Source organism: Carlito syrichta, unplaced genomic scaffold (assembly GCF_000164805.1).
Source record: "Carlito syrichta isolate Samal-C Ts95f unplaced genomic scaffold, Tarsius_syrichta-2.0.1 Scaffold314129, whole genome shotgun sequence".
In the NCBI taxonomy this organism is placed as follows: domain Eukaryota; kingdom Metazoa; phylum Chordata; class Mammalia; order Primates; family Tarsiidae; genus Carlito; species Carlito syrichta.
In genome coordinates this window covers 225,915-238,685 of record NW_007258225.1, presented here as the reverse complement: position 1 = coordinate 238,685, position 12,771 = coordinate 225,915, and the positions used below count along the sequence as shown (strand labels likewise).

Sequence of the window (12,771 nt, the reverse complement as noted above, 5' to 3'; positions counted from 1 at the left end):
CTGTCTTGGTAACATAGTGACACTTCAGCTCTACAAAAAAAAAAAAATCAAAAAAATTAACCTGGCATGGTGGCATGTGTCTGTAGTCCCAGCTGAGGCAGAGAGATCACGTAAGCCCAGGAAATAGAGGCTTTGATGAGCCATGATTGTACCACTGTACTTCAGCCTGGGTGACAGAGTGAGACCCCCCAACTTATAAATAAATAAATCAATAAAATTTGTACTTATTGATCAAACCAGAGTCTATTTTTGTTTTGCTTGGTGTATTCTAAATTGTACTATATTCTCAGCTGCTACAAGATGGCCCATGTAAAAACAGTGTCTGTTGGGGTCAGAAGCACTCACAGTGACATTTGCCATTGAAAATGAGACAATCGTGAAAGGTTGTCATCAGACCATCAAATTGCTCCTTACTGGTCTAGTTGCACTAGCTTCAATGGTCCTTGTAGGTATTTTCTCCCTTAAGAGTTTTCTCCTGCCCCTTCTTGGGAAGATTTTTGGAATGTCTTTCTTCATACTATGTAGGAAGTACGTTTTAGAATGACGGTGGTTCTGAATGTTTAAATGATAATGCATATGTAAGGCCAGTAATGAGAAGTAGCTTTCAAAACACACTCTAATAATGCATTTCATGCAAATAACTCAGTCATTTATTTTACCTGCAGAAATAATGCCCTGGGGTTACATAAGTTGCCTGTGTAGCTGATAAGGTCTAGAGCCTAGCTCTCAGGGGCATAGCAGAAAGTGGGCAGAGAAAGATGTATGTCTTTCGGGTCTGATCCCCACCCCTGCGAATTCTGGTGCAGCAGGTTACAGTGTGCAGAGAAAGGGAGTGCAAACTCATTGCCCTCTTCTGGATGCCACTTACCCACTATGCTATGCTACTGCCAACTCCCTTATCTCATTATTAGACCTCTAAATCTTGCTAGAACCCCCTTATTCCACATCAGGATGCATAAGTCTGAGTATTTAAACTGCAGTCCTGTCATGGTCCTCATATGTCTTTTGCCCATGATGAAGGGTTGTCTTCTGATGTCTGGGAATTCCTACTTGTGCAAGAGACTCCTCTTTTGGGGAAAAGATGAATCTCTTCAGTCTCATTCATCCTTCCTTTTCTCAACTGACAGTAGGATCCAGTATGCTCTCAGTGCCATCCTTTGTGCTTTTATTTTGTTTTGTTAATTTAAATTTTATTTTATTTTAGATTTAGAAGGTCTTTGTGTTTTTATTAAAGGACTCTGGGCCGGATGTGGTGATGTGGATTACCTGTAATCCCAGCACTTTGGGTGTTTGAGATGAGAGAGGATCACTTGAACCCAGGAGTTGGAGACCTCTTTTCTACAAAAATAATAATAATAATAATAATTGAGTGTGGTGGTACCCACCTGTAGTCCCAGCTGCTCGGGAGGCTGAGGCAAAAGGATCACCTGAGTCCAGGAGGCTAAGACTGCAGTGAGCCATGATTATGCCACTGCACTCTAGCCTGGGCAACAGAGTGAAACCTTGAGTCAAAAATAAATAAGTAAGGTAAAATAAAAAGAAAGGACTCTGGCAACCCTAGAAGGACACAACCAGAACTCTGTGTATGTTGACGCACTTCTTGCCAGCAAGGTCTCTAAAGTCAGCCCCAGGATGCTACATCACTTTGCAACAAGAGCCTGTGCCCCAACACACCCTACTTTTCTGTCTCTCTTTGGGAACCTTTAACCTGGAAAGAGTGGCAACTGCTGGGCACCTTTGCTTTTCAAAAACTCTTTTGGAGCCCGGGATGTGTCCAGTGGAACTTTGGAGAGAGTCAGTTTTACTTGTGGAAGTTTTGTATGGTCTTTGGGATGTCGTTACCGTTGCCACTCCCTTTTGCAGGATTTTTTTCAAAACATAAAAGAAGTCTTTCCGTTAGGCTTGAGGCCACTCTGTGGGAATATTGTTGTTGTTGTTGTTCCCCACAAAGGCAACCCATAAGAGCTTAAGCTGCTTTACCGTTTCCATGGATAACAATTCAGACATCTCTCATTTTGTGTGAAGAGAAGCAGAAGTTTATACAACACTGTTTATGAGTCAGCTTTATCCCAAGCAGACTTTTAACAGTCATTAAAAAAAAAAAAATCCTAATCTACATGAACTCTGGAAGGCTAACAATAAAAGCAAGGATTGTTGTTTTTGTTGAGTTTTAATTTTAGGAAAGTGTAACTGTGATTAGCCACCCCTCTCTCACCTTTGGGTCCAGCGTTGAGGAGGCCAGATGTGTGGGATTCCTCTGTTAAGCATTGACTGCGGGTTTTTTCCCCTCAATGAGTCCTAGAACACCAGAGGAACTTGCTCTGCTCCTTTATTTGGGACATCATTTGTCTTCCTACCCCTTTCTGCTTTATTCTTTTTCTACTGTTTTCATAATCTAGATGAGCATCTTACAGTTTTCTAAGTTTTGAAGTTTGAGAAGATAATTTTTCATCCCTCTTTATAACCAGATAGAAGCTGGAGCACAGTTTTTGTTATAACATCTAGGATGACAGAAAATCCTTATTTTGCCAGGCATGGTGGCTCACACCTGTAATCCCAGCACTTTGGGAGGCCAAGGTGGTAGAATTGCTTGAGCCCAGGAATTTGAGACCAGCCTGGGCAACATAGCAAGACTTTGTCACTACAACAAGTCAAAAAGCTACCCAGTTGTGGTGGCATGCACCTGTAGTCTCAGCTACTTGGGATACTGAGCCGGAAGGATCATGGAGCCTAGGCGGAAGTTATAGTGAGCCATCATTGTGCCACTTTACCCCAGCCTGGGCTACAGAGAGACGCTGACTCAAAAAAAAAACCATCCCACAAAACAACAAAACAAAGTCCTTATTTCCTCCTTAGTTTCTCTGCTTATATCCTTATTTCTCTTTCCAATATCTTGCCTCCATTTTCACTCTTTAGATCACATTATTTTCCTCATCCAGTTCCTTTTTCTTTCCTAGGCTCCTTTTCCAGTCTTTCTTCCTCCCCTCTTCTCTGAATCCTGTCTCCACTGAGGAGCTGATGGTGTGTCACAAGATAATCCCAGGATTTGGGTCAGGGATTTAGTTCTGTAATGTGCTGATATTTGGCCTTTGGCAACTCATGTAACCAATTCAGATCTTAGTTTTCTCATCTTTAGAATGGGGAAGGGGCATAACAACCAATTAATTTTGTTGAATGAGTTACTGTAAAGATGAAATGAAATCTAAGAGATGAGAATGCTTTGAGGTATATAGAACCACAAAGTCCTAGACCCAGTTCTGGAGTTACTACCTCTCCGCCTGTCCTGTCTTCTATCCTTCTTCTATCCCTTTTTAACTTTTCTTTTAGTCTTGTCTTCCATTCTTCCACCTTTTCTAACTTAACACATTTGGTTATTTTTACACTACACTCTTTTTTTTTTGAGTTGGAGTCTCACTCTGTCGCCCAGACCGGAGTACAGTGGCCGCTCCTGGCCATCGCAACCTCGACCTGCTGGGCTCCAGCGATCCTTCCGCCTCAGCCTTCCAAGTAGCTAGGACCACAGGTGCGCGCTACCACGCCCAGCTAATTTTTTTGATTTATTGTAGAGATGAGGTCTCGCCAAGTTGCCTAGGCGGGTCTCGAACCCCACAGGCTCAGGCAATCCACTCACCTCAGCCTCCCAAAGCATGGGATTACAGGCTGAGCCACTGAGCCCGGCTACACTAACATTCTTACCCTTTCTTCATGGGTAGGTGTTAATGTTCTCATAACCCTATACAATTATATGTAAAATTGTGTGTGTTTCAAGTACACAATTTTCTGGAGACAGGGTCTGTAGCTTTTATCAGATTCTTAAGGGGGTATTCATGTGACCCCCCCAAAGTTTTGGAGTGTTCATTGTGATGTAAATAGTGAAGAATAGATTTGTATTGGAAACTAAAATTGATGTTTCAAATTCACAGTAGGATTAAAAGCCAAAAACGCTTAAGCTTTCTTTTTCTTCTTCGTTGTCTTTTTTTTTTTTTTTAAAGACATGATGTCTCACTGTGTTGCCCAGGCTGGTATCCAACTCCTTGGCTCATGCAGTTCTGCCTTGGTCTCCTAAAGTGCTGGGATTACAGGCATGAGCCACCATACTCAGCCTGAAAATGCTTAAACTTCCTTTAGAGATTACTTATTTTGCTGTACTGCTTTGTTGAACAACTGATTTGATTAGATTCATCAAGTAGGGAGGCTACACAGTATAAGACACTGTAAAGTTAATGATCTGTGTGAATGTTAGATTGTATTAGTGTTTACTAGTTAGAATTATAAACCCTATCCCTGAGATCAGAATGGTGAGCCAACTTAATCTGTATAGGTCTGAGCCCATGAGGCATGCCCTGGACTTTCCCAGGATGTTTGCTGGAGATGGACCTAGGAAGTAGACCTAGCAGAGTGAAACCTTTCACGAACGAGCTTTCCTTGAAAATACCTTGAGCTTAGGAAAATATCCCTGACATTCAGAGATAGCGGTCTGCAAAATGTCTTTGTGCTATTGATGAAGATCAGTCCTTTCAGCATTCACTGGGGAGAATCTTTGGATTACTCAGTCACTCAGTAGCTTTGATGTGTCGCTAGGCTTTCAGAATTTTGAAGTGGGAGATTTGGAAGGGTGGGTGACATAGAGAAGTAGTCTAGTGCTTTGTTTTTTGTTTTTTGCATCAGCATAAAAGCGCAAGTAGCTCTGGAGCCTGGCAAGGATTAAAAAGAGCAATAGAAATGAGAAAAACTCAGGAGAAGAGCAGGACAAGGGGAAATTGGCAACAGAGGACCATTTGAACCTTTCCATAATTTTGTTCTGGGATATCTACATCATAAACACATGAGTCATGTATATGAGGCTGTGTGTATGTGTATGTATAAGTTAGGGAGCTTGTGCTATGCACTTGTCCCTCTGTTAAAGAGTTGTGTGGTTGTGAGCTAGTTACTTTAGCCTCTGAATCTTTGTTTCTCATGTACAAAGTGGAATAAAACCTGCCCTGCCTACCTGTGAAGATGTAGGAGATAATGGATGTGTTTTGAAAAGTAGAAAGTGGTCTGCATTAGATTCTTAAATTAACGAGAACTTTCAGCATTGCTCAGTATTATTTGATGTTCTTGCAATATCTGTAAAATGGGGTCTAACTCCCTTGAACAAAAAAGAAGTCAGTGTTTTCTTACACAAATTTGTTCTGGTTTAAATGTTGTTAGAGTTTCTGTCTGCCTTTTAGATGTCTTTTAGAATCTATTAGTCTGTTAGATGTCAGTTATTATCTGAAGAGTAGATTAATATAGCTTTAAATATTTTAAGTATTTTCCATAAAGTCTTTTGTATTATTTTTCTAAAAAAAAAAAAAGAACAAACACATTTTTGTGTGTGGCAGAAACTTGGCACTGTAACTGATAGGGACAATGCATCTGACTAGAGCAAATAGAGAAGATGACTTTGGTAGCATTTTGTCTTGAGAGTAGTAAAAAGGAACTGTATTTCCCCATATCTTAAAGTAAAATGTGTTTGGGATATTTGGGATATTAACAAACTTAAACCAGTGGGCATCTCTTCCACATAGCCTGAAAATAGGTAACTATTTCTTTGCCAAACATTTCCTACTGTCTTGCTCCTGATTTAGGGGCTACAAACAAGGAAAACATTGTAGTATTTGCCAGCTGCAGTGGCTCATGCCTGTAATCCCAGCGCTTTGGGAGGTGGAGTGGGAGAATCACTTGAGCCCAGGAATTTGAGACTAGTCTGGGCAACATAGTGAGACCTCATCACTACAAACAAACAAATAAATCTGCCAGCTATAGTGGCATTCACCTGTAGTCCCAGCTCCTTGGGAGGCTAAGGCAGGAAGGAGGCTTTGCTTGAGCCCAGAAGTTGAACTCTGTAGTGAGCTGTGATCATCCTACTGCAGTCCAACCTTGGCAACAAAGTGAAACCATGATTTTTAAAAAAATTGTGATAGGGAGAAAACAGTTCATATAAAGCCAATGGCAACAGTGTTCACCAAACTGCAGGTGCAAGGTTTCTGATTTCTACTTTAATAGAACATATCAAGACTTAGGCATTTGATATGGATGATCTAGGCCTTCTAAAGCACAACCAAAGTTGACAGAGACTGCGGAAGTACAAAGCTGCAGCAACCGGGAAATGTGGTCACATTACCAAGTGAGGACAAAACAGTTTACAGAATTATGAGAACAGGATAGTCTGAATGAGAAATTGCCCCAAACATAGCCTATTGTAGTGGTGGGAACATAAAGAATAAGTGAAAGAGACAGAAGTACTTTTAAGAGCAAATAAGAATAATTTATTGATGGTAGGGATAATAGGGAAAGCAAATGCATTTTTTACTTGCTGGTCTTAAGGGAGTATGTTGACAGATGCCTGGAACCGACATAAATTTCCCTAGGGAAGAAAAACTGGGGGGGAAAAAAATGAAGATTGCTTTATAGCAGGTGATCGAAAAAATGAGTGCAGTTGATGAGAAACACAAGTTTACACTCATTTGGGGTCTGCAGATTTAATTTTAGCAATGGAGGGGCCATATGAAGCAATTGTCTGGAATGTTATGCTGCAGTGGAGGAGAAGGGCTTTCTTTCAGTGTGTCTGACTGGCTTGGAAATCAAATGCAAATAGAGAAACATCAAGGCTTAAAGTTAGAAAGGATCTTTGCCATTATTTTGAGATGAAGAAACTAGGATCTGACCAAAGAAGATAAATGATTTGCCCAAGGTCTCTGAGTCAGATAATGGCAGAGTTGGGAATAGAGAGAACTTGATAGCAACGTTTAGAGCTTGAATCATCTTGAAGCTTCATTATACATTTGCTCTGTAAGACTTCTTAGGTTCAGTATTAAACATGGTCTTTATCTCGGTGAATTAGAAGTGAATTAAGAACTGGTGTAAAGGAAGTTTCTATTAGGAACAAAACTGTTACAGAGGACAAAGTAAAACATGGGATTTGTATAAGAATTCATTTGGTAATGTGAAGAATTTTGCAGAAAAGGCACAACTATAATTGGGAAAACAGGAAAGAAGAGACTAGGAATAGTCATTATCTTCATTATTGTTATCAAAAGATTATATGCCATTTCATCTTCAAAAACCTTTGCAAACTTTAATTAAGTGTCAAATGCAGTTAAAATCTAAATTGCATGAATAATTTGGAAAAGGAGAGTGTTGAGATTTGATGAGACATGGAAGAAATATATTAGAATTCTTCTATTCTGAAACATTGGAATTTGCTGTGTTCTAAAGCAACCCTCTGCCTAATACACTAATTAAAAAGCAAAAACCTTGTTATATATACTTCCTACTACAACTGTTGACTCTCCAGAGATATAGAAGAAGAAATAGACAAAATATGATAAGTGTAGACTTACTGGATCAAAGGGTACAGGAAAAAACATTTATCAGTTTGTTGAGGGTCACCTTTACATGCAACATTTGAAAGTGAATAGATCCCCAACATAAACTAAACTGGAATCTTTTCTTCCCTTGAGTCTTTCATGACTATAAGAACACTTTTTGACTCTTTTAAAGGTACTTTGTCAATATAGTACATTCATTATTTTGTTCTTTATGAAGTAAACCAAATAGCAAAATTAAAATATAGCAAAGAAACCACTTGGACATCCCTTATCAAAGAATAAGTGAGACTTAAAAGAATAATCATAGGAAACATGTCTTTTTCATTAAAAGATTTCTTTATCAATTCATGCATTAAACAAAATTGCTACCTCCTGCTTTTTAAGAACTGAGTGCTACAATATTCTGGCTTCTAGGGAGGATTTGTTTCTTTCCAAGTAGCACCTGTGTTTTCTAGAGCAGTTCAGCAATGGGAGAAATGACACTTTTATTCTTGTAATGAGGCACCATTAAGCAGAGGCCTTTTGTAAGGGTGTAATTTCAAACTTCATTACATACTAAGGCAGCCTCACCATTCATTACTCAGGAAAATGTGCTTCTGTTGTGAACTCTCCAATGGCCCTTACATTTTTAATGTATCTTGTTAGAATATTTATGAAACACCATCACCAGTAGAGGGCATCTGTCTTTGAAACGTGGGTCACAAGGATATTAACTGACAGGGGTTCACTACCCTCATTTTAGACTTTTCAATTAGAAAAATAAAAATTAAAGGTACATGTTATAGTCCGAATTAGGATTAATGTAGTCATCATTATTTGCAAGATACAGGAAATAGTTGTGCTTATGTCTCAAGAGTTTTAAGTTTTTATCCTCAAAGTCCAAGTAAGAAGGTAACCAGCTGAATTCCACAATAGATGAGAATGAATCTATAGTCATTGTGCTTCCCTTTAAATGTCTATGCTCTGGGGAATGCATGTGTGTGCCTAAGTCAGCCTTGCTCAAAAATAGTTACAAATCTTGACTTCCTGATAAAAATAGTTTATACTATGAAGTTTAGTTCTGCCCGTAAACTGTGCAGCGATTTTGTTTAGAATGGAAGCTACAATCTACAAAGCTCCAGGGTTAGGAGTTAGGAGACCTGGGATTTGTGTCTAATCCTGCGTCTAGCAGTCTAGGTGTGGGTTCCAGTAGGAGGGGAGATGCCTCCTTGCCAGCCTGGCATCTTCCCATTAGTTTCCGCTTCCTAACGCTGACCCCTCAGTCCTGGGGGTGTCCAGGACTGTTCCCCTGCCAGCAGACCTGGTGGGTTACTGTCACATGAGACATGGAATGCCTTGGTGTAGGCTCTAGCTACAAAAGTGTGTATATGTAAATGCACTCACGTGCTTGTATTCCACATGTAATCCACATTGCATTTTCATGTGGGAGTGTTTATTTCACAGAATGGTAAATAGTTATGACCTCAGGTGGTATACGTTCGGATGTTTTTTCTTCTGATACTTCTAATATTCAGGTTCATAGCAGTATGTGTTCAATTTTAATTTACTCTGCCCATGCCATGAGAGAAGGAACTATGTTCTTAAATCTTCAAAAACTACCATGACTGTATCCTGTTAATCTTCAAATAATAGTCTATTAGAAATGAAAACTTCAGTGAGGAAATATACACACTTCAAAGACTTGGAGTATGTTACAGATAATTTTTTGCTGAACACAATTCCCCTTTAATCTAGAGAGACTTAAATAGTTTCTTCCTCACATGGTACTGTCCTTTTCAACTTGAATTTGCTTTACATTATCTCTGTTTAAGTTTGATGTGAAATGAATATGTCACCCTTCTGCTGATTTGTACCTATCAGCAAACCTGGCTATCCAGCCCATAGTCTATCTTAAGTACTGTAACAGAGGAGCTAAAAGACATCTGTTCAGGGAGGGAAATGACTCCGAGGGGGTCTGTTCTTTCCACTCTTGTCTTGAGGCAGTTGTACCCATGCGGCTGCAATACTGGGGTGAGTTCCTGGCAGTTCCGTGCTGTTTTCCACCTCCTGGGAGATGAGCAGTCTAGGTAGCTTCCTGAAGAGCTTACATAAATTAAAAGCTAAATATTCAAATAACAGGTGTTTGGTTTTTGCAAGGAGTACTCACAGCTTCACAGTATCATTGCAATGCATTGAGACAGTATTTACATCTAATTAAGCACTCCTCCTCGCCTTCCCACAACACTCACCCCATTATTAGAAAGGCTTGATACATCAGAGGTCCAAAACTTCTGCAGGCTCTGTGTGGTCCGTGGATGGATTTTGTTAGGTCCATGTAGGGCTTTAAAACTTGATGTTGGTGGCTAGTACTTGAAAACTGGAAGAGCCTACTTTTTAAAAAATCCATATTTGGAGATTATCTTTTTTAAAAATTAGAAGATTTGGTAACACTGTGCTGTGATCTCACATGGCAAATACCTATGCTCCCCAGCCCTCCCCCGACCCAGTTTCCTTTTCCATCATTTATATTCCTTGCCTAGCTGTTGTGCCAGACTCCCAAAGACCCCAAAAGGGAAGGTACTGTGTCAGTGAGGTCGAAGAAATGACCAAGAGACGACGGATGAGACATGGGCTTCATTTGGGAACTTACAGGGAACTTAAAGGGAAGGTGGTCCAGGAGTGGCCAGCTGGACGGGGAAAAAAAACACTTGAGATTGTAAAAGGGACTTAGGTTATACAGCATTTTACAGAGGGTGGGTTGTGGGGTTAAGCATGAAAAGGGAAGGGTTTTTAGTGCACAGGCACAGTGTGAGAAGGCGTTCATACGTATGTCACGTGCACACAAAAGGGCTGCGATTTCTCTCCGGGGTGGAGTTTTTAGTATTATAATGAACTAAAGGTGAACTAAAGGTAACCAAAGGTTATGGGTATCAATCCAGGCGTGCCCGATCTGGTCTGAACCAGTCCAGGGGGTCTGACTCCTCAAGGATGCAGGAGATCATACACTATGCAGAGCTGCAAGATGTGGTCAGCAGGTGCAGAGAATGTATTATCCATGGTCTCAGTGTGACCTCTATGCCCAGGCCAGAGCCTGAGGGGGAGGGGATGTCCTGGGTTGGCCACCCCCAGGACCCCTCCCTAGGGTTCAACCCTCTGCTTGGGGCCATACCCAGGGTGTGCTCATGTCACTGAGTAAACCTGGGAGCACCATGTTTACTCATGCTGACAGCTGCTAACATATTGTGCCGCCATGTCTAACTTTTTGTACTTTTAGTTTTCTAAAAATAATGAGAATTATATCTGGTACCTATTTTTGATAAAAACTTGGACAATTAGTGTGAATTTTTAACAACATTCCAAAGCAAAATCATTTATTCTTTAGCAGCTTTACAACAATGATTTTGTTTCATAGGTTAAGATTGGCTTTCTAGCAGACACTGTTTCTTTAGTCAAAACTTAAAAATATTTTACATGAGTCTTTGTTTGATGTGTTTTTTTCTTAGAAAATTTTAAGTCAGAAGCTTGAAATAACAAATATATACTTACATATTTAATATGAGTATCTATATATAAACACACATAAGTGTGTATATATAAACACATGCATAGTTACCTATATATGGATGTATTAATCCAGTTAATATGCATTTTTAGCTTTCGGTGATTATAATAAAATTTCTGCTGCCTGAATAACTTTAAAAAGCAAATTTAGGATGAACTGAAAACAAGGCACCGTGTATGTGTATTAACTTTAGATGAATGGTTTTTCTTTCAGAATACGGCAAGAGAATGATATGGTTGATTCAGCACCTCAGTGGGAAGCCGTATTAAGGAGACAGAAGGAAAAAAACCAGGCCGACCCCAACAACAGGCGATCTAGACACAGATCTCGCTCGTATGTGGACTCTTTTTATTCCCTTATATTCAAATATTAGGGGAGCTTGGAGAGCATGTGACTGTTCAGGTTCTCTAGTGGTTTAGCTTAACCACAATTATGCCATTGTTTATTTGTCATATTTACCTTCTTATATTTGTGACATTTGTGAACTAACTATATTTGAAGCTGTAGAAGATGGAGCTCAGCCAAAACAAAATGTCATGAAAACAAGGCTCTCTCAAAACAGTCTCTTTGTTTTGGTTTTGAACAAAAGCATACATTCACCTGAATAAATAGGAATACTCTCCTTTGTCGTGGAGCCCAGCTGCTGGTGAAATACCTGCTGCTTCTCCCAGTTTGAATCTGCACAATTCTCTAAAGTCTTGTTCCAGGTTGAACCAGATGTGAGTATCTTCCCATCAAAACACCATTTGTGAGCAGGAGTCAGTGAGTGATTCATTATATCCCAACGCTGGGATTTGTGTGCTCCTCCTGTTGCTAGGCAATGCCATGTGCGAGCACAGTTACCCCAGAAGGGTGTGATTGCAGTCCTCCAGTTCATTTTCTTTGAGCTGATAAAGTTTATATGTGTGTGTTTTTTAACATCTGTGCATCACGAAGAGTTAGACTCCTCCACTCCCACTCCACTTTCCAAAGCATACCTGAGCTGAGACTAACTGCCGATGCTTTGGTGATTGTGGGTGGTTAGATGTCTGGTGTTGATTACCCATGGGAGGAGGTATTAAGTCCAAGTGTCTATGATAGGATAATGGGAGGATGTTGGCGAATGGATAAGGAGACAAACTGGATAGGTAGGTGGGGAGCTCTGAGGGAGCCAGGCAGAGGCTGCCAGAGGATAGCTATGAATGCCAGGTCAGGTTCACAGAGGCCAGGAGACAACGCTGGAGGGTACCTCAGGTCACGGTGTGCGGTGGGACTCTAAGGGACGCTTCCCAGTCTTAGATGTTTACCTTTTAATTAGAAGTTAACTCAGAGGGAGAGAGAGAGTGTGTGTGTCTGTGTGTGTTTATCAGTAGTGCTTCATTATGAGTGATGACTGTTTATTTTGTAACAGACAGCCTATAAGTAGTCAATAAGCAGTGTACACTCTTACAGATGTATTCATTACTCCATAATATTTTGGGGGGAGGGAACTAATTAAACTCATGTTCAATTTAAAGCAAAAGCTAGTGAAAATTTATTTTTGTCTTGATGGCATCTACCCCCAAATCTATTAAAAAAGGGAGATTTAGACAGGAAAGGATCAAAACCTCATGGAAGATAATTGAACTGAAAGATACAGAATGCAAGATCCAGTATAGTGATGGATAAACTTTTTGCCACCATGCTTTTGCCTTTCTACATGGAATCTTTTTCTATGAAGGTTTGTTACACACAAGGTTTGGTAACTTGATAGTAAATCTTAAAATAGCATTCCGTCTTTCTAATCATTTCTGAAGCATTCCAAATTCAATTAAATACCAGTAGCACATTTCATTTATTCAAAAAGGAAAGTAAAATAAAATTAGGAAAAATCCGACATATGAATTTTGAAGAAGT

At 39.9% G+C, this 12,771-nt stretch overlaps 1 protein-coding gene across 1 annotated transcript in view; it reads left to right on the top strand.

Annotated features, from left to right (window-relative positions):
- The window catches only part of EPB41L4A (erythrocyte membrane protein band 4.1 like 4A), a 159,167-nt gene that overhangs the window by 126,120 nt on the left and 20,276 nt on the right, over positions 1 to 12,771 (top strand). Inside the window, exon 17 of the mRNA XM_021719103.1 lies at positions 11,110 to 11,229. Within this exon, the coding sequence (XP_021574778.1) occupies positions 11,110 to 11,229 (120 nt within the window). The remainder of the gene's footprint in view (positions 1 to 11,109; positions 11,230 to 12,771) is intronic.